We start from the raw sequence: 20,962 nt of genomic DNA, 5'->3' as shown, positions 1-20,962 counted from the left end.
GTTAAATTTTTTATATATATATAATTTTTATTGTCTTATAACATTAAATTTTAAGATATCCAAATATCTTTTTTAATGTAGAAAATGGAATTGTACCTATGTACCGAAGTAGATTATTATAGAAAATACTCAAATGGAAACTTATTGTACCTACCTTTATAGTTTTATATGTATAAGAAAATAAGTTTTATTTTTTTATTTATTTACAATTTTTCTTTTGAAAACAGGACTAATTTAAAAAGAAAGTTAATTAGATAAATATTTGCAATTAAATAAGGTTTTTTTGTAAACCTAAAATTTCCCCTTATTCTTTCCTACACAAATTTTGTTTCGGTGCTTGATTCTAAAAAAAATTAAGATTCAACCATTTACCACAAAATTATAAAACCAGAGGACAATAATGCTGAATTTTACACAAAACAGGATGGAACTCTCAATACAAAACCATGTTTGATCAACTGGAGTAAAGCTATTGTGTCATGCAAGAAAAATAAGAAGAAATGTAAGGAAAATGCGTCTTGCCTCTCCCTGCTTATATCCCTAATGTTACTCCATATTATTTTTATAGTTTAGGATTTGGTCATCGAATTAAACAGCATTTGTGTGCAGTTCTCTTTGTCTGGGACGAGTTCCTCAAAGAAAAAATTTTCAAACAGTTTTTATATTTGAATTTTTCTTTTTTGAATGAAAATTTTCTAACGTTAGTAAATGAGAAATCTTGATTATTACCGGTGTGTGGTGGCCTTCTGCAGTTACCACGGTACTCACTAGGTGCCACCACCAGTTCTGGAATGGTCTCACCCTCCACTCTGCAGCCAATCAGAGTAGAGTCCTTTCGTATATAAGCAGGGGCACTGCCACACTGGCTTCAGATTTATCTCTCCGAAGGGATTTCACTGCACTCCTTGAGTCTTGGGATTCGTCTCCCCGACGAGTTCCCAACTATCACTAATGGACAACAAGGATACTTGCAGCATTAGCCTCGAACTCGCCTTTTCAACACAGCTGACTGCTTCTGGCCAACTGTTGCACCAGAGTCCTTTCAACCGCTGCAGAGTCAATCGACGGCCCCGGACCTCTACTAACGGGCACACACGGTCCCGGCAGTATCCATTGTCCCTACACCACAGAACAACAACGGCCCTGACCCGCTGCACCAGAGTCCCTTCAATTGCTGCAGATTCAATCACTGTATCCACGGCCCCGGACCTCTACCAACGGGCACATAGGCACACACCCGGTCCTGGACGTATCCATCGTCCCTACACCACACAACGGCCCTGACCCTGCTGCACCAGAGTCCCTTCAACTGCTACATAGTGAATCGACTCACTGAATCCAAGCAGTGTACCTTTGGTACCAACATTATTTCGCTCATTTCTGGGGGACGGTTCCAGCCAACTATCTGGTCGAAGGATTATCGCCGTTCTAGTCCTCAGAGAAGGTTCATAGAAAGAGTCGGAAAGATTATTTAACAGTTGATTAGGATGAGCAGGAATGTTTAGGTCTGGGTAAATGGAACATACCGTACTGAAGAAATTGAATTGAAAAGATTAAATACAATTTTTTGAAAATGCATTACAAAATTTTGAATTTCAAATCACAGCAATTGTTTACGCCTGAATTTAAATTTTATTTTTGTTTTAATTAAAGTAAGAGTTTGTTCGGTCTCGTTGCCAAGGGGAACGAATGTTTACGCCTCCCGTTGCTATGGGAACCAAATGTTATGCTTTCGGTTGCCATGAGCACCAGTGTTTATACGTCGCCGTTGCTATGGTGAATTGTTTTGTATTTTTCATTACCATGGAAACACATTTTTTTTTGGTCAAGCCCAGTCAACTGGACGAGTCGCGTCTCAACCGCCAAGAAGACAGCATACGCTCTGTTTCTTAAATTTAGATGTTTCAAGCAGTAATTTTGTATAAGTTATTTTGTATTGTGAATTCGATAGTTCAACGTTCTGTTCTGTCAACAATACGGGCGTTATTATTATTATTCGTCCGCCGCACTACAATCAGTTGTGATCTACGTCTTGATTCACCACGACCGCACGCCTGACATCTCCTCGCACCGCAGCATAAGTGGACCCGACTTCATCAGTCTTTCCCGCACAACCGCAGCTCCACATCACATCTATACATCAAGCGTACTCACAAGTGAACTTTTAGTTTAATTTAAATATATATATTTTTTTTGTATCTTCATTCTAACAGCTTTTTCTTTCTTTTCTAAATTCATTGAAGAGCTCTTCCGTTATTTCTCTGTTTAATTAATTTTTTAATTTAAAACTAATACTATAATTTTATTTGATAGTATTATTATTACAATAAGAAACTAACTTTGTTTACCTTTGCCGTAACTTTTTCTTATAATATATTTGTTATTTCTATTAGATAACATTTTATTTTGCATGTTATTGCCTATTAAAGCTATCTTAAGGATTTTTAATATACAGAAGCTTTAGATCTAATCAGGTGAGTGATTTGAGTGGTAAAGTGTCGTAAAATAGATCTCGCTAGAGGTCGCTGAATACCCAACATTTTTGGTCCTCCGGGCCGGATCACATACGACACTATGCCTAAAGGCCGTAAATTCGTTCAAGACAGTGAATGTGAAATGGAAGACCTTGAGGCAGAGCTGAACGAATTAGCTGCAAGCATCACACAAACATTAGATGTCGGTCTTCTTGCCCGCAATGATAATTCTAAAGCTTCCTTATTCCAAGCGCGTATCTCACGATTGGAAAGCGTTTTTGAGAAATACATACAACGTTATAATGAAATGAGAGCGCTATGCCTATCCATTAAGAAGCCAATAGATGATTATAAAACGCAGAGGGACAAAATGGAACAGATATATTACGAATCCCTTGCACTTTCCAAGTTTTTTTTTTTTGGGTGTCATCAGCATAAAGATGAAATTGGGAGAAGTTAAGAACTAATGGAAGATCATTTAGAAACATGGAAAGAGTAAAGGTTCATGAATAGAGCCTTGGAGTACCCCAGCAGAAATGATGAATAGTTTGCACTATGATCTCTACATGGGCATGAAATAGTGTGGACGGGTATGTGCATGCAACCTATAATTTTCCCAGAGCCAACCTTTTAAACTTTGTGATATTTTTCAATTCAGAGGATTTCAACAGAGCACAGCAATGAGTTGGTTATTGTTCAGTAGGGTCTAAGACAGCTGCTTTGTAGCTGAATGTTTGAAACCATATTGCCGATCAACAAATAAATGGCACGTTTTACAAACTATTGAAAAACTTGACGTAGTTTCAACACCAGAACATACATTGGACCACATCCCCTATCCTACCAAATATATTATAATTATATTTATACAGTCAGCCCTCCTATAACACGGTGAGTGCGTACCGCGTTATATGGAAACCGCGCTATAAGAAACTCGGATTTAATTGTACAAACCAGGCTAATTCGTAGCGTGTTCTATGGAAACCGTCTACCGCGTTGTATGGAAACTGCGCTATAAGAAACTCGGAATTAGTACAAATCACATCATTCGTACCGCGTTATATGGAGACCAATAAATACAAAAGACAAGATAAATTATGAATTATTTTTATTGAATTGAAGTTCATATAAGGATTGATAAAAAAAAAAAAATGAAACAAAAACTAAACTAAAAGACTGTTTTCCAACAAAAACAAGAAAGACTTTTGTAAAATTATTTATTTTTCAACACTCATCCTCGCTGTCAGATATGAGTCGCCTAACTCGTCTTCTTTTAATGGGCAAAATGTCTTCCTCACTTGGTTCTTCTTCACATTGGTTTTCGATCGTAGCTTTTTTTTCTAACTCCACTAAAACCTCTCTATAGGGAGCTAAGCAATTTCTTAACTCTCTTTTAAACTTTGCGCTGCGCACCGTTGAACGATCAGTTTGAATGAAATGAAGTTCTAATTCTTTAGCCAAATTTAGCCCTTTTTTCACATCTTGTAAATCGAGATTAGAAAGACTTGGTCACCGACAAAACGTATGTACTGTGAAAGATCTCTGAGATGACTGAAACCGATGCCGTAAACGGCTATGAGATAAGCTGGCATGTTTATATAAACAGATTGTTTATGTATCTCGGCTGTGCTTTTGCGTGGAAAATAAAACTTACATTAAAACCTCATACAATATCTAGTTACTAGAGTCATTCATAGGCTGTGTGGAAGGGACATGGGATTCTGTTAAACGGAAACCGCGCTGTAAGAGTACCGCGTTATGGGAGGGCTGTCGCAATTTCAGCTCCGCGTTAGAAACCGCGTTCTGAGAGTACCGCGTTATAGGAGGGTTGACTGTATTTGCTAATCTTTGAAAATTAATTATCGTTTCAAACAGCTGATGAAGGAGATATGCATTTATTTTCCTCAAAAGTATGATAAAGGAACAGTGTTTTTTTTGACATGGATATGTTATGGCTGGGGGTCAGTCCGAAAGTTTAACAAGGAAAATGTTACCACGGCCGTGCGTGTGTGCACTGTTTACCAAGGTTACGCGAGAACGAATTGGTGGGCAGGTGTTTTTAAAGTCAAAATAAGGGCTTAACCGCTTTTGACGCATGTGACGCGACGCGATTGACGCTTTTGACGCATGTGACGTGACGCTTTTGACGCTTATGACGCGACGCGAATGATTCTTATGACGCGACGCGATTGATTCTTATGACGCGTCGCGATTGACATCTGTGACGCGACACGATTGACGCTTATGACGCGACGCGATTGATTCTTGTGACGCTAAGCGTTAAAACGCGCGAATATATTTCGTATTTCAGTACCCAACGTCCAACTAGCCGTACTGATTCCAATGCTGTAAGTATAATCTAAATAAAAACAAGTTTCAATGTTGCTTGTGTCAGTCTGTACGGTTTGAACAAGTACGTGCCTCTCCATCGCTGTTGACAAAACTCTCCCCTTGTGCGTTGTAATGAGCTTCCAATTAAAAACGATCCTCAAATTAATAAATAAGCGTTCCCTGATAATTTGCGAGTGTGTTTAAATAGCCATCATAAGACATATCCATGTACAGATGTATCTGCATGCAGTGTAGATACTCGTTTTTTATTTTTTTTCCAATTGGCCTTATACCCGATTTTTCAATATGAAATTTCATCAATAATTATATTATTATAGTGAAAAATAATATGCAAACAAAATAGATAGAATCAATTTAAAAATTTGTGATAACTATTGTTTAAATGTAGCTGAAGTTGTATTTTGTTTTGTAGGTTGAATAGTTGTATTAGTAGCCGGTAGATGATGTTTGTGAGAGGGCGGTCGGTGGCGCCCTCAACGGCGGTCGGTGGAACGGCCCGATTTCTCATTCTGGCTTCGCCTTCATCCGTGTCGCGTCGGACCCGCCGCCGCCTCGGGACTCACCGCCTCCAACTGTCAAAGATCGGAAAACGGGCCGGAGCCGCCGCCCCAGACGCCCGCGCCCGCGCCCGCCACCCCCGGTAAAAGGCCGACCAGCCAAGACGGAGTGCACGGACGGTAACCTCCGGCTCTACAGGAAGCGGAATCGCTACGTATCGCGAGATATGCCTCTGGCCGGCCTCACCGACCCCGTCGACCCTTGGCACCAGATTCAGCTCAAACAAGAACTGGAGGTAAAACTCATTTTAAACAATTAGATATAAAATAATAAAACTCCTAATGCCAGATAAACACAACATCCTTACAGTACACAAACAAACATTGTTTTTTCTCTCTTAACAGTGACAAATCAAAATTGTCACTAATCTTTCTCTTTTGTTTCCGTCAAAATTTAAAAATGTCCTATAAGATTATCGGTTTACTCGTTTTATGTTGCTTTTATCTCAACTATATAGTGAATTGATTCTCAACGATAAACAACAGGAATTTTACCATATTTAAAACATTTGGCGCCATTTTGTCAACTCTTCTCATGTTTTGACATGTCCGTCAGGGCTACACGCTGCGCCCCTTCCTGTTTGTCACGATATCAAACCATTCATTTTCAGAAGTTCAGATGGTCAAAAAGTAATATCTCCAATTCGTTAAAAATCAAATTTAACATGAATAACAAAGGTTACGGCGTTTGAAATGTAAAAACGGAATGGAAATTCATATCGATTGGAGGTCTCGAGGCATCAACCAGGCCATAGCCCGACATCACTCCTACTTTTTTGTTCAGACAGGATTATAATTTATATAATAAATAATGCGTTAAAAAAATCCATACTATCATAAAGATAGGTAGATATACAGACAAAGACAAGTAAGAGTCGCGTTTTTCCCATCAGCCCTTGAAAATACATATTTGAATTTTTAACATATTTAAGTTCGAATTATTCAATTGTTCTCATAAAGCAAAGAGAAAGTTACTTCTTCAAAGACTGCCTTTGTATTTTATTTAAGTTATGCAGTCTGAAGATTTCAATTCCAAACTGTTGCTTCTTGTCTGATCACGGTGCAAGTAGTCTTAAACCCTTGTTACTTATCGTCTTTTAATTTAGTCGGATATGCACAAGTAATTTAGTGATTTACTTTAATTATCAATTATCTTTTAGGATTGACCAATATATTTTTTTTTCTTTTGGTCGCACATACCAGATGGAAAATCATGTTCTAGGGAAAAACGCCTACAACGGAATGCGCATGCGCGGAATTCTCGCACACAGCCACATACAAAAAAGATTAAAATAAATTTGTCGTTAATCTCCTTAAATTTGGGTCATAAATGCTGGAATTTTGAAAATAAATTTGTTCGAAATCTGTCTGATTTTACTTATGAAGTATTTGGTCCGGATGATTGTTGCTCAAAGTCCTTTGGGTGATTCCGGTCCGCCATGTCTCGCTGTGTATTTGGTTTATGTTGACCTAAGACTGCGAGAAGATGCGGGTCTGGATGCCCGTAAAAGCCAACGTAACGACAAATTATATTTTAATCTGTTGATGTCGTCAAAAACTTTCTATTACCTTATGGATACTATTTATTTAGAAATTAAACAGGCCATTCCTCAAATTTTTCTTGAAATTAGGCTCTAAACAGTTCACAAACCCTTTACTGACTTGGGTTTATTAAATGTATATATTTCAGTATAATTTTTTTTAAAAACATAAATAAATAATATTTTATGATAATTTCACCAACTTACTGAAAATTCTAGCTTATGGGAGGAGTATTTTTTCTGCTCAGAGAACATTTATTTATTTTTTGACAAATGTGACAACTTCGTCGTACTTCCGTTTGAACTTGTCATGAATTTTTGTTAAACGTTTGTATAAAAATCATGGTACAGTAGAACTATATTGGAGATGCTGGTTCTAAAAATATTTCTAGCATTTCTTATAACTTATTGTGAATTAAGCATACCCGAAACTTAACTTGCAGAACGTTTTAACGCCCTATAGCTCATGTGTGCGTTTGGGTAGTACGATGTTGACATCCTTGTAAGTTGGTGAACAGAACTTGCAAATTGGTCGTTCCTGATTATTTTGTTTTGTCTTCCCCCGATGCCTGTCAAGGGCATTAGACTCCTCTCAATCTTTAGCGAGTCTGTGTCATTTTGGTTATGACTATTCAATTGTTTATACTTGTATGCAAGTACAACTTCATACTACTAATACTGAACATGTGTAAAAAGGAAGGAAAGATAATCAGTGGTATTTCTCCATTTTTTAAACAAACAATTTCGTACAATTTGACTCAGCAGTGTTTAAGGACAATATTCGGCGTTGGAAATTATTCCCTCCTTCTTGTTTTCAGCTGTCTGTAGATTAGAGTTAAGCAGGCCGTCAGTTCCGCTACTCCCACAGAGAAACCAGACTGTTTTTCCGTGCCAGATGAACTACGGAGGGAGAGAGAGAGAGAGAATTCGAACATATTCTTAGATAAGGCTGACGCTGACAATGCAGCCGGCCCTGGATGAATATGGAACAGGGTAAGGATGAGATTCCACCCGATGTAATATAATGCGATACGCCTCTGAATGAGGATGAATTACATTATGAAAACGCTCTTCCTTTCACGAAAAGTATTTTACAGTGAATTAAACGGAAAAGCCTAATTTTCCGTAATGATCGTTAGCGAACTCGTCCGCCGAGTGTCGATCAATCATAAAGAGCTGACCGCTTTCACCGTTGGAAAGATGGCAAAATGTTGTTAAACGATCGGATAATGTGATGCCTTCGCAAATGCGTTGTTTATTTTGCGATAAGGGTTAAAATGATGCGAGGGAGATTTATCGTAAATCTTATCTGACATGAAACTGTCAGCAACAAAAATAGATGAGAGTTTAAAAAACGGGCCTTACTTTTAAACAATGACCAGTTTACGACCGTGAAGTCCGAATTTTGGCGCTTCTGACATAAAAACACCCGATGCAGGATTAAAAGAAGATAAATCGCGGCGAAATAAATGCGTTATCTCAAAAAATGCTCTCTTCTGTTGGATAAACATAATCCGTCACGTCACGCTTTGTTCATACAAAACACACATCAAACAACACTTACTACATAAAGAACTGGACAAAACCAAATACACACATACAACAAAACTAATCTCATTCAACATAAAAAACAAACCGAAGGAAGCGATGGATATAAATATTACGAAACTAAACTTAAAAAGCACCACGATACATTTTCAACCCAAACGTACTTCATCAACCGTCTAACATAGTACAAATGGTACAACAAAACTACATTAATTTTAAAGAACAAACATACACCCCCAGGCACTACTTAAGCAATACTCGTAAAAGTAAAAAAATAATGAAGAGAAATAATACACCGAAATTACGACCAACGCAACATTGCACCTAATACGTTGATAGTAAACGTCAACAACAACATATACTAATAGACCAGAACTCCTCACTTCAGAAACCGAGCACAGTTGTAGTATAAACTCAATCGTCTAAATTATTGAAAACTGACATTTCAAAATACTCAAACCAGCCACTTAAATGGACAAAACGGCAGCACTCAAATACACGGGTCTAAAGCACAACTAATCAATGAAAAGTATAAAAGCTACTACAGACAATAAAAAATCAGCTCACAACAAACTGGTAAAAACAGACATACAGAAACAGAATGCAACCTAAAAAAATCATTAAATGGACATTCACACACGTAGGGAAAAATACTAACCAATCATTTTAACAAATTAGATATAAAAACTGAACTGGAGATAACAAACACAATTGGAAGACTGAGATAAAACATCGACAACCCCTAGAAAAAAACTTTATATGTAAAATGGGAGAAAAATATAACGAACTAACAGGAACAGAAATGAGCGATACAAAGCACATACAAGGTCATTTAGGGACAAGGACGGAAATTCACCTCACACAAAACCACTACGCAATAATAACATAAGTAAAATGGACGAAAGTAGACATATATCTAAAAATCTGGAAATATAAAAACCCGGCATGTTTGACACAAAAAGACATCCAAAAGATTGAGGATAGGCTACCAAAATGATTGATAACGACCAAACTACAGAAATTCCATTGTTTTTATAGTTATATTTCGGTCATTGTGTTAATTTGTTCAAATTTTATTATTTATTCTCCTCTTCTTTCTTCTTGGTTGTTACTTTACCTTCAGTTGTTTTTAACGGCATTTTATTCAGGAACTCAACTCAATTCATTTATAGAAATCGATTTCGAGGGCACCAGCCTCCCCTCTTGAGTCTAATTTCATTTTTGGACGCATCCTAAAAGAATTCTAATTAAACTAGGACTTACAATTATAAATAATAATATAATAATAATAATAAAACCGAATATTATTTATATCATCTGATATATATGAAAATCTATACAATACAACTATAGAAGTAATGATTAAAACGAAAGACATAAATATTAAAGATATTCAATCTAACAACAAAACTGCAGTTAAACTACACGAATTAACAGAAACAATCTCTCAATCAATAAAAACAACATAACCTTCTTCAAAAATGCGTATCCAAAAATAAAACTAGACTGAAGAGGGGAGGCTGGTGCACTTGAAATCAATTTCAATAAATGAATTGATGGAATAGGTTGTCCTGAATAAAACCCCGTTAAAAACAACTGAAAATTTAATTATGATGGTCTTGGTAAAAACATCTATCTTCCCTTCCTGCTTTCAGTCTTGTAGAATTTAATTAATGTTTAGCTTTTTAAATTTTTCTCTTTGTCGGTCCACTTCTTTTGAGAGAGGGAGACGGCTGAACGAACGATCCGATTTACGTATTATAAACGCGCTTAATGATAGGAAATAACTTTTAAATTATTTAGCCTAGCATGTTCATTTTGTACATATTGATAGGGCCTTTCCCTGAGTGTCGAGATGTACGGGGATGCCTCTTCTTATGTCACAACTGGCCAGAATAATTCAACTTCAATTTTATTTGCAAAATAACTGGGATTATGTAGAGTATTCTTTGCAGTGGAGAAATGAAGAGGTCATTGTTGATAGATGGTGAATTTAGAGAAAACCGAAGGACGCTATTAAAAGAAGCGAAAGAATGGATAAAATTGGAACCTTTCTTTAATTATTACTATACATTAAAATTTAATTGAATTGTGTTACGTAGCATTTTTATATGATTGTGTGTCACGTCTTGCATACTTAAACAAATTTCGTCTTCTTTTCTATTCTATTCTTTGGAGTGAAATGTCTTAAAAATGTCAGTTGGAAAATAGTTCTAATGCTTATTAAAAATTCAGGAAATATTGGTTTTTAGCCTGGAAAACTCGTCGTTTTATAAATTGAAAGATTGTAATCGACGAAAAGGGGAATACATTTTCATGGACGTTTCCATTGCATTCCGACTATGTTATTCGTATATTGCTTGTGCAGAATTGTCTTTTGTTTGCTAGCTGGGCATTAATCCGTGTCGTCCGCGTGCGTGCCTACAGCTAAATGCCCGGTTTGATTTACGGCCATATCGCATTCTCTAATTGTTTTAGAGAAAGAGAGATTTGTTTTTAGTACTGTCCAACCACCAGTTTCCTAGCTCCTAGGTGGATGTTTTTTAAAGGACAAACGTTGAATATTATTTTCAAGTTGGGATATTTTATACCGAATCACTTTAAAGTCGTGAGAACATTGCTGAACATATCTCAGGTCGAGATTTTCTTGTTGATTTAGCCCTTTCCTTTATGTAGGATTTTGCAAAAAGGATATTTGCCGGGTTTATGAGTTTGTCGCGTCCTTTGACGAATTAAGCCACGGAACTGGGCTTTTGAGTATTGGGTTATTAAAGTCCTCGGTTCTCGTTTGTTAAACGGCCAAATCTGCCCCTTAACATTTTACTTTATAGGTAGTGAAACATGATTAACTGAACCCATATATATATTTAGCAGTACTAATTGACCGTATTAATAATTTCAATTAATTATATTTTTTATTTAAGGTCTTGGTTGAGATGAAAAAGATAGTGTAACAAGCGGGATTTGAACCCTTGACCATCGGCTCACAATAGCCCAATAGTTGAGCAGTGGCGTGTCAGCCGGTCGTGTGTTCGAATCCCGCTCGTGACGCTAACATTTTCATCTCAACCTAGGTATTAGGTTAAAAGAATAATTAATTGAAATGATTAACATTTTTCATATTTTGATAAACAATCGATAGATTTGTTGATTATAGATTTATTTATTGCTCATAATAAACATTACAATCTGCTTTGTATAGTTTTAAATTAAACTCATTAAAAAATGATACACAAATAGGCAAGATTTCGTTTGATGTCATGTTGATACATTCAACGGTAGATCCACGCTGTTGAGTTGCATTTGCCTTCAACCATTTTTAAAAAGCCGTTATTTACAAATAATCCGAATCACATCTGCTTTTTATCTAGGCAACCGGCAGCATGTTCTTCGAAGTGCATTTTACTCTGGCATTTATCCAGATGCGCCTATTTCAGTCGATTACCTCCAACAGAATACGGAGGTACTTCGCTGTACTTTTTAAGCCTAATTCTTAGCCGGAGCTGTGTAAATTGTCGATAGATCTCATGCACGGCATAACAATGCTAATTTTGACGAAAATTCCTCATTAATAATAAATCAATATCTATTGAAAATATCTGCGGTCCTGTTTATTAAACTATTTCTTTAATAGTTTTTTTATTATTTACAACAAAAATATGTATAAATTCAAGTTTCGTATATTAAATATATCTATGTTCTACCTAGAAAACATTTTGTGTTTCGTCTAGAACAAATAAAGTATGGTATTATTATTAATTATTCTATGCTATTTAAATTGCTGCTCTACTTGTAAACTGGGCTGTGTTAATTATATGATTTATTATTTATTACTGCTGCACCTTGTTAGGAAGCAGGAAAAGCGCTTGATGTAAAATATGCCATAATAAAGTAAAATGTACGAAAATTAAAAATTTAAACAGCTTATAATATTGTACTATTTTTTCTCGACATTTTGAGAAGTTCCTACAGTTTGGCCGTTTAAGATGATCTTGGTCCGCCTAATCTCGCGACGATTTGGTCTGTCATACATTGTGAGTTTATATTGGCGATGATGATGATGACTAGGAAGTGGGGGTTAGTGTACTCCAAGCACAACAGCCTTCCGGCTTATTGTACTCTCCTAATTCCTTAGCTCAGTATGTCGATTTGACCCTTATTTTAAGAAGTACCAGGTTCTATCACTCCTCTGAGCTTAGCTCTTTCTAACTATGTGAGTCTGACAGTCTACGTGAAGGTTGTTTTAGCATAAGTTTACTGTTTATTTTATTGGATCCATTCTTTGGTGGAGGATTCTGTGTTTGTTTTTGCTATACCAAGACTAGGTTCAGAGTATAGCCAGTGTGTCTAATTTTTTGGTACCCAGAATTCCTTTGTGTCCTAGCACCGAACATATGTCAGGTTATTGTTTGTGCCCTAGGTTTGGGAGATTTTAGATGTATTCACTGACTAGTTTTGATGTGATTTTTTTATATGCTAATGCTTTAATGCGCTTGGCTTATGCAATCAGGATTCTTTGCTAGTGTTACCTCTTTTAAGATTTCCTAAGGCACAAACATTGATGGCGTATATTTCAGCTTGAAAGACCGAGTTGTACTTTCCAAATGAGATTGATTGCTCATTTTTTGGGATAGTACAAAAAACTGAAACGGCTCGTTCATGTTTTGGAGATATCTGTATACAGTGTCACTGTATTTTGTTTCCTCATGAATTCTCCTTTGTAATGTGGTTTTATAGGATATAAAGAGTGTTTCCGGTTCGTGTAGTCCGTCTCCATTTATATGAATGGGAGTCTGATTTTATTGATTATCGCTGCTTGCTCCCTACCAGTCTTTGTATGCTACCTTATGCTTAGGTATCACAGGATAATTTGGGTCTCACAACCTTACGTGATTCCCAGTCCTTGTCAATGTTGGGCCTGAGTCGGTCTTCAATGAAATTTGAGGTCCCCTGTAAAAAACTTAAATATGTCAATCTGTAGGCATATTTAAGATTGTTTTGCCTAGATGATGATCTTAAAATAGGTCGAAAGCTTGGCAGTAACACTGAATTTCCTTTCTTCTTCAAGAACATACCTTGATCCTGAGTGTTCGTGAAGTAGAACAATTCTGTAAAGCCTTGGGTATGGATTCTGTTTTCATTTAGTTTGATTATGAGGTCGTCCACTACCGTTTTCCAAGGCAGAGGCCGAGAGTATTCCTCCTTGCGGACACCCCTTGCCACAATTTATATTTGCAAATACCGTACTTCTCATTTCTCGGACGAATTTACAATAAAACTCCGCTTAATATGTTAAAACTAGTGGTTTATTAATTGCTACTAGCACGGGAGAGAACATGCAGATATATATACTAACAATTCGAGTTCATAAAGGGTGGAGAAATACCGCACTATAACGGCGACTATGGGCGGAACGGGATAATCGGAAATTACAATATCAGACTATGTATCACCTTAGTTTTACATTTTATCGACAATTATGGTTTTATGAGAGTTCTTCGTGAGAGATCTGTGTCTGATAAACGTGCAGTATGGTTTTTGTAATCATCCCGGTCCGCGTATCCTCGCTGTTCTGATCTGTTACGCGTTTCGGCTTCTCACCGACTTCAGTGGGTGGTCAGATATGGAATCAGGATTAGGTAAGAATGCGACCAGCCGAACTACGAAAGGCGGAACAAGCGAGACTAGGTCTCAGAATAATCGGAAATCACACCGGAGACTTCAAGACCAGAAGTCATTGCAAACTAATATTATTGGCAAATCGGGTAGGCTGAAATCAAAACATTCCTACAAACACCATAATTTCAAAAAAAAAATTTTTTTGTCTGCCTCCTCCCTGTTTTAGAATTCGGTCGGTGGCCAAGCCGAGCTTATATCCTTGACCAACCACTGAAGGTGGCGACAAGCTGAAACATGTCTGACGAGAAAGTTATATTTGTGAGGTATAAAACGCGAAACTACAGGTTTGTCATCTCGCAGACCTTGATAGGAAATCTCACCATGTCAATTAGACACTTTTGTACTTGAACTATCGTTAATTAAAAAAATTATTCTAATTACAAATGATCATATTCTATTGTGTTCTTTTCTAAGCCTTTTTGTTGTGTGTTTTTACATAAAATGTTGTATAGGTTTGGAGTTTGTTATCACAAACAAATACGTAAAAAAATATAAGTGATCAAATTACAATCCTTTATCTTTAAACATGAAATCGGAAACCTTCACGGTTCAAGAGTTGTTTCTCTTCCCCACGGACAAGCCGATCATTTTGCAATCTGAATATCTTCTTGTACCTCAGTACGACCATCCTGTCGGCAAATATGCCCCACTGGGTAATGACAGATAGAGGAACACAACAATTGTTCCACGGGGGCCGAGAGACGTGGCGCAGAGAAATAAGGGCCGGCAACTAACTTGTGTAATTAACGACTAAGTAGTAAGCCGTAATTGAGTATAGAAATTTTCGACTCTAACCCGAACCCTCCAATTGATTTTACGGTGTTTATGACACAATAGTAACTAACCTGGCCGAAACAGGACAAAATGATCAAAGAAAGGTTTTTAAATTTTTTTCAACCAGCAGTTGAGTAAGCAATAAGCTTGCAATTATCCTTATCAATTGTATCGAGTGCAATTGAATTTTTACCGCTGAAGAAACTTCTTATCGTAAGTTTGTTTGAACAATTACATCATGTTCAATGATAAACGCCATTATTTCAAATCCGCATATACGATTAAATATAAGATCCAAAGCACTATGCGACGATTCGCCTTGGGCTTATTTCTTATACAGAGTAAATCAAAATATCAAGGCGATTTAAAAAAAAAATCATGAGTATTTATCAGAACGTAAATGTCCCGTCAGACAGGCAGTACTTATAAGAAAATGAACTTTATTGATTTTATTTAAAGCGGATTATGCTGAAAGCAACGAACACAGCCACGTTCTAGAGGGCTCTCGATTTATATTGAAGGGTGAAGGATTCTCGACTTCTCCATTATTCGTCAATAAAAAGGGTTGAAATACATTTTAGTTTTTCTTGTTCGTCGCCGGCAGGAGGGTGTATTTAGTATTTTTCTACTACATGAACTATTTCCAGTAGTAAAGTCGTTCTTGAAGGAAAGGAAATTACACCTTTCTTATCCAACAGCACTAATATGACAATCTCACTTCCACTATTATTATTTTATGAGTGATTAAAATCCTCACTGGTTTCTATAATATACGGGCAATTCTGGGTCTCGTATCCTCCGTTTTGGTCTTTCAGACGGGACAAAAGGATTAACCCATGGTTTGGAGCGCAACTAGAAAAGGTGAGCTTCATTTTCAGGGGCAACTTCTCAATCTTTTGCCTCCTATGGTTGAATATTTTCCCTACTTTTGGTTACAATGGAGGTTTCCAGGCGCAGAATAACGGTGTAGCGTAGAGAGCATGGCAAACTCTCTAAAGGACAATCTATATTCCTATACCGATGAAAGTTATATTATACGGGTGAACTAGAACCTGTATATAAAGAGGGGGATGTAGCATGACCCACTGTACTACGGGGCAAGCAAATCAGTCCAAGCCCACAGCTTGCTAATTGGTTTGATTCATAGTGGTTCGATGGTTCGGGCTTGATTCCTTCGTTCAGGTTGTGCTATTGATCAGAAACCTTTATCGAATGGCTGGGCCCCACTAGGTCTGGTTAACATTCCAGTTAAATCGAAAGCCAGTTCGGGTCTGTTGTTCGGAAGTTCTTAACTGGAAGGGCCTTTTCACTCGTGATGGATAGGCGGAGTACGTCGAGAGTACGGGATGTTTCTGCTCTTTGAGCTTTTCGGCGTGGGGCGCTGGTCTGGCGCTTAAACCTGCCCCTCCCTTGTAAACTTAAGAAGAGCACCATTTTTATGTAAGCAAAAGTGCGTCTCCTCCCACCTTGTGCCAGGTGCGGTCGACAAAAAATACGAATCGTCTTAATTAAGGCGTATCTGAACTGGAACTAAAAATTCCGTCACATCTAGTGGAAACTAAAAAATAAGAAAAAGACCAAGGATAGGTAGACCAGAATAGAAACCTACATAACAATAAGGTGTACTTCATCTTAAGTGACGTTTTGTGGAAGGTGTTTAATGGTTTGATAACGGATTCTAAGAGGGCGAAGTTTTAAAGAAAATTGTAAAATAATTAATTCACTATTTTCGTGGTCCACTTGACCAATTAATACATGACAATTAATTAAGGTTTTTAGTTGAGATGAAAAAAAGTTAATGGCACGAGAGGGATTCGAACCCACGACCTTCGGCTAGATACGCCGCTGCTCTACCAAGGAGGGAAAACTCATAAGGTGGGGTTGAGATGGGGAGTTGATGTCCGAGTGGATCGAGGTCACGATAGCTCAGGTGGTAGAGCAGCGGCGTATCTAGCCGAAGGTCGTGGGTTCGAAAACCTCTCGTGCCATTAACTTTTTTTCATCTCAACTAAAAACCTTAATTAATTGTCATTGTAAAATAAATTAAATGTTCAGCCCGAGTCTTACCCTTTTCTGCAATTTACTGAATCACGTCGTCGACGTAACTTCGAGTTCGAGTTCTTCATAGCCTCCAGAGTACAGCTTGGCTAAGTTTCTCGGTATTGATAATTCTCGGGTTAAAACAAAAATAAGGGAAGACACTTGCACAACTTAAAAAGGAAATAAAAAAACTTTAAGAATAAGAGAGAAGTAGGGAGAGAGAGGTTGTCCGTGGAAGCGTAGCGATAAGACAGAGGAAGGCTTTTCACAAAAGAATGTTATCGTTTCCAGCCGATTAAACTTTTTTTAAATTTATTTTTTAAATCTGGTCTTATTAGACATTCTTATAAACCCATTGGTACAAGAAAATTTACATTTCACTATTCACTAATTTTTAACTATACTAGTTCCTAGGTTTTAACTTTCTGACGGTGTTTCGGCTATGTAGGAGTTCGGTCACTTCTACATTCTTGTACTGGCTGAGGCGAGACTGATTTTTGGCGGCAAATCTTAAGATCTTGTATGTTTCTTAAGATCCCTAGATAAGTCCTTATTCCTACGTACCAAGGTGCATTGTCCAGGTTACGTAAGATTTTATTTTGGTGTGTCCGTGTGATTTTGATATTTCTGTGTTTGGTACAACCCCATAGTTGAGTACCATATGTCCACACAGGCATTAGGACGTGTTTGTATAATATTTTATTTTTTATAATAAGGTTGGAGCCGCGTCCTATCGACCAGAATAGTTGTCTATACCTTAAACCTATTTCTGTTCTTTTTTCTTCACCTGTTATGGCGGATTCCATCTCAGCTCGGCATCTAAGGTCATTCCCAGATATTTAGCTGTATCGCTGTTATGATTCTCGGCGACAAATGAAATGGCCACGGAGAGCTTTCGCGAAGATATACTTCACTTTACTTACTAAATCCATTAGATTTCGTGGTCCGATTGACCAAATAACTTTTTTCAATTAGTTAATCTTTATGAAAGGTTAGTTAGTGTCCGAGTGTATCGAAGTCACGATAGCTCAATTGGAAGAGCAGCGGCGTATTTAGCCGAAGGTCGTGGGTTCGAATCCCACTCGTGACACTGTTTTTTTATCTCAACCAATACCTTTCATAAAGATTAATAAATTGAAAAAAGTTATTTGGTCAATCGGACCACGAAATCTAATGGATTTAATATTAATAACGGTAAAATATACTGACGGCGTAAACAGTAGGCCGGTGAATTTATGGACATTTTCCCCCCGGATTAACCCCGATTATTCCATGTCGCCGGTTTGAAATTATACATATTGTGTTCGGTAATCATAAGGACAGGATGAATATGTCGTAATAGATCTGCAAATAATGCAGGATTACGTGAGCCAAGTCTAATTTTATTGTTATTGTATATTTATCGTTACAATGTCACGTTAATGAGAAATGAACGAAAAACATTGTACGTGGGGTTTATTCTACCGTGAGACTTAACGACCTAAGTCTAAAGACAAGTACGACCCTGACCTTCTGGTTCATTAAGGGTAAAGTCGCTGTAATGAAATTTTCTTAACCGACTATTACATTATTAGCATAGTTGTCTTCTCCCAGGTTATTGAGTAAAGCCATTAGTTTGTTTACGAATAAAATGTTTAACTCATTGAAAGGAAGGAGGATAAGGACACAAAAACAAATCATATTTATGTGTATTCATTAATCGAAAAACTAGTACAATATACAATGTTGGAATGTAGGTCAGAAATGTCGAAGTAGAAACCCTGAGACAAGATTGGCTGTGGTAGCACCTGTGTTCATATCTGCAATGCCGGTGTCCTTTTTCGTCGTACAACTTTTTCATTTTAAACTTAATTAAGTTTTCGTGTGCCACATTTAAATATCGTTGAATATGCTGGAATAATACGGAATACTAAGGTAGTATGGTAGTATGGAGTCGGCTAGAATCGGCTTAGCCATGTTTTGCCGTGACAGCCGGGTGATTTTCTCGTCGAGCCCTGCGTGTGATTGTAATCAGCCGGGGTGGTATTACTCATCCGAAGGCTTAATAGCTTCGATCTGTTGTCGAAAGGGGAAAAAATCAGATGAGGCCAGAACGATTTTGAACCATCAACTAATATAACTTTTAGGATTTATTTACACTAAATTCCTAGCTGAAATGTTTACACAGCCCAGTTTAATGGAAAGTAGAAACAACTCGGAAAAATAAGTGTTCGTTTTAATTAACATTTCTGTCATTTTTCGCCATATTCCATTCTTCTGAGAGGAAAGCTGTCGCTTTTCATTTCCCCCCCTTTTTTTTTTATCTCCCAACCCTTCTATCCATCACTTATTTCTATCGCTGTTGTATTTTTCACGCTTCGCGCGCAGTGACATTTAAAAGTTAAATAAAAAATTAACTTATTCCGTTGGTGGCAAGTAGAATACGAAATTGTGCCGTTGTTCCTGAATCGAATTCGACCCCTTTGAGAACCTATTAAATTTCCACAGCTGTTTCCTTAAATTATTGAATTGCCGGAGTCTGGCAAATGTTGTTCTTTTCCCGCTCATTAAAATGCAGTTGTCGCCTTGGATGAAGACAGGAGATCTCACAAACCGTACCGATATCGATCTCTTGTAATACGAGCTGTGAACCTTCTCTAGAATAATACCCGTTTTACTTGGCGATCGATCGCCCTGTTGATTCCATTCCATCACCAATAACACTCTCGTAGGACTACATCCGACTTTTATTAGATCCTGCTCGTTGCGTGGGCGATGATTGTCGAATGACGTCTTTCCTTTCAAGCAATGTAACCTAGGCGGACGTAAATAGTACCGGAACCGAACCGGGAGATAATACTAGGCTTAATATCCACGTCCCCGTTCAAAATCCCTTTAGCTATGGAATGTATCGATCGGAACAATCTCTTAGAACGATACTCCCCGCAGGTAAAATGGATTGATACAAAGCTCCCCCAGTGGAAAAAAATTCGGCGGGAGTAATGGGGAACGGTTCTTCAAACTATTATCCCCTTAAGGATAGCGTCCCGGGCTTAATTCAATCCAGCGTTCACGGCTCCGATCCATCACCGAGGTTTTTCGCAAAGGATTATTTACTTTGTCACCTACATTTCAGTTACTTTAATAAGTTAATGTATTCGATAGGGTCTGGCATACTGAGCGTCTATTTAATCTCCTTAGCGTAGCCATCCTACCTACAACCTATAATCTTCCAGAGTCCTTTCCTACCGACCGTTATTTCTTAGTAAAGTACGGTTGATCCCATTCAACTGCCTCGACCAGGACCCGTAAAATTTCCAACCGTCAAAAAAAAGAGCAATTGTCGAATGAATCATGCTAAAACTCATATCTGACCCACTCTCCCAGGCTGTGCAAAGAAATTCGTCAATTCTCGCCTAAACTTCCAACAGAACTAAACCCGAAAAAAATGCTGATTATTGTAGGCCTGTTTTCTAAACATAGACGACTCTAGACTAGACTGTATTATATCGACGCTCCGGGGTCCGGGCGCTACCATGGAACAAGTGGCGGTTGTTGAGTGAAGGGTTTAACCATCATTTAAAAAATAACCGATTTCTTTAGAAAATTATAACTTTATTATATGAACAAAACAGATATGAAATTCAATTCGGACCACATTTGAAACATGAAGTATATGTAGCAAAAAGACAAACTAATTTGGACGGAATGGAGTGTAACGATGTCCTGCTGAAATTAGTGCGTTCACTTGTACCAACGGATTGCTGAATTAAATTGACGACTGGCAAATTCGAGAGCATCTGCAGATGTGAGAGCATATACGTTCGTGCGTAATGGCGACTGGAAGAAACTGCAAAGGCGAGAGCAAATGGTACGTTTGTGCACACTGGTGACACAACTGCTAAAGTCGAGAACAGTTCGTGCGTATTGGTGACTTGAAAGCAACTGCAGATGTGAGAGCATATGGTACGTTCGTGCGTAATGGCGACTGGAGAGAAACTGCAAGGGCGAGAGTGAA

At 37.6% G+C, this 20,962-nt stretch overlaps 1 protein-coding gene across 5 annotated transcripts in view; it reads left to right on the top strand.

Annotated features, from left to right (window-relative positions):
• The first annotated feature begins 4,187 nt into the window (after nt 1-4,187).
• Nucleotides 4,188-20,962, top strand: part of LOC106667472 (ribosomal protein S6 kinase 2 beta-like) — a 218,111-nt gene continuing 201,336 nt past the window's right edge. For 2 of the 5 annotated variants that reach the window (XM_024230157.1, XM_024230156.1), the window contains exons 1-2: nt 4,188-4,822; nt 5,239-5,619. In XM_024230157.1, coding sequence (XP_024085925.1) covers nt 5,551-5,619 — 69 coding nt within the window. In that variant the 5' untranslated portion in view covers nt 4,188-4,822; nt 5,239-5,550. The remainder of the gene's footprint in view (nt 4,823-5,238; nt 5,620-20,962) is intronic. The other 3 variants (XM_024230161.1, XM_024230158.1, XM_024230162.1) reach the window with 2 other exon arrangements.

Source organism: Cimex lectularius, unplaced genomic scaffold, assembly GCF_000648675.2.
Source record: "Cimex lectularius strain Harlan isolate CLEC.00 unplaced genomic scaffold, Clec_2.1 scaffold307, whole genome shotgun sequence".
NCBI classification, from domain to species: Eukaryota; Metazoa; Arthropoda; class Insecta; order Hemiptera; family Cimicidae; genus Cimex; species Cimex lectularius.
This window is presented reverse-complemented; position numbering and strand designations above follow the sequence as displayed.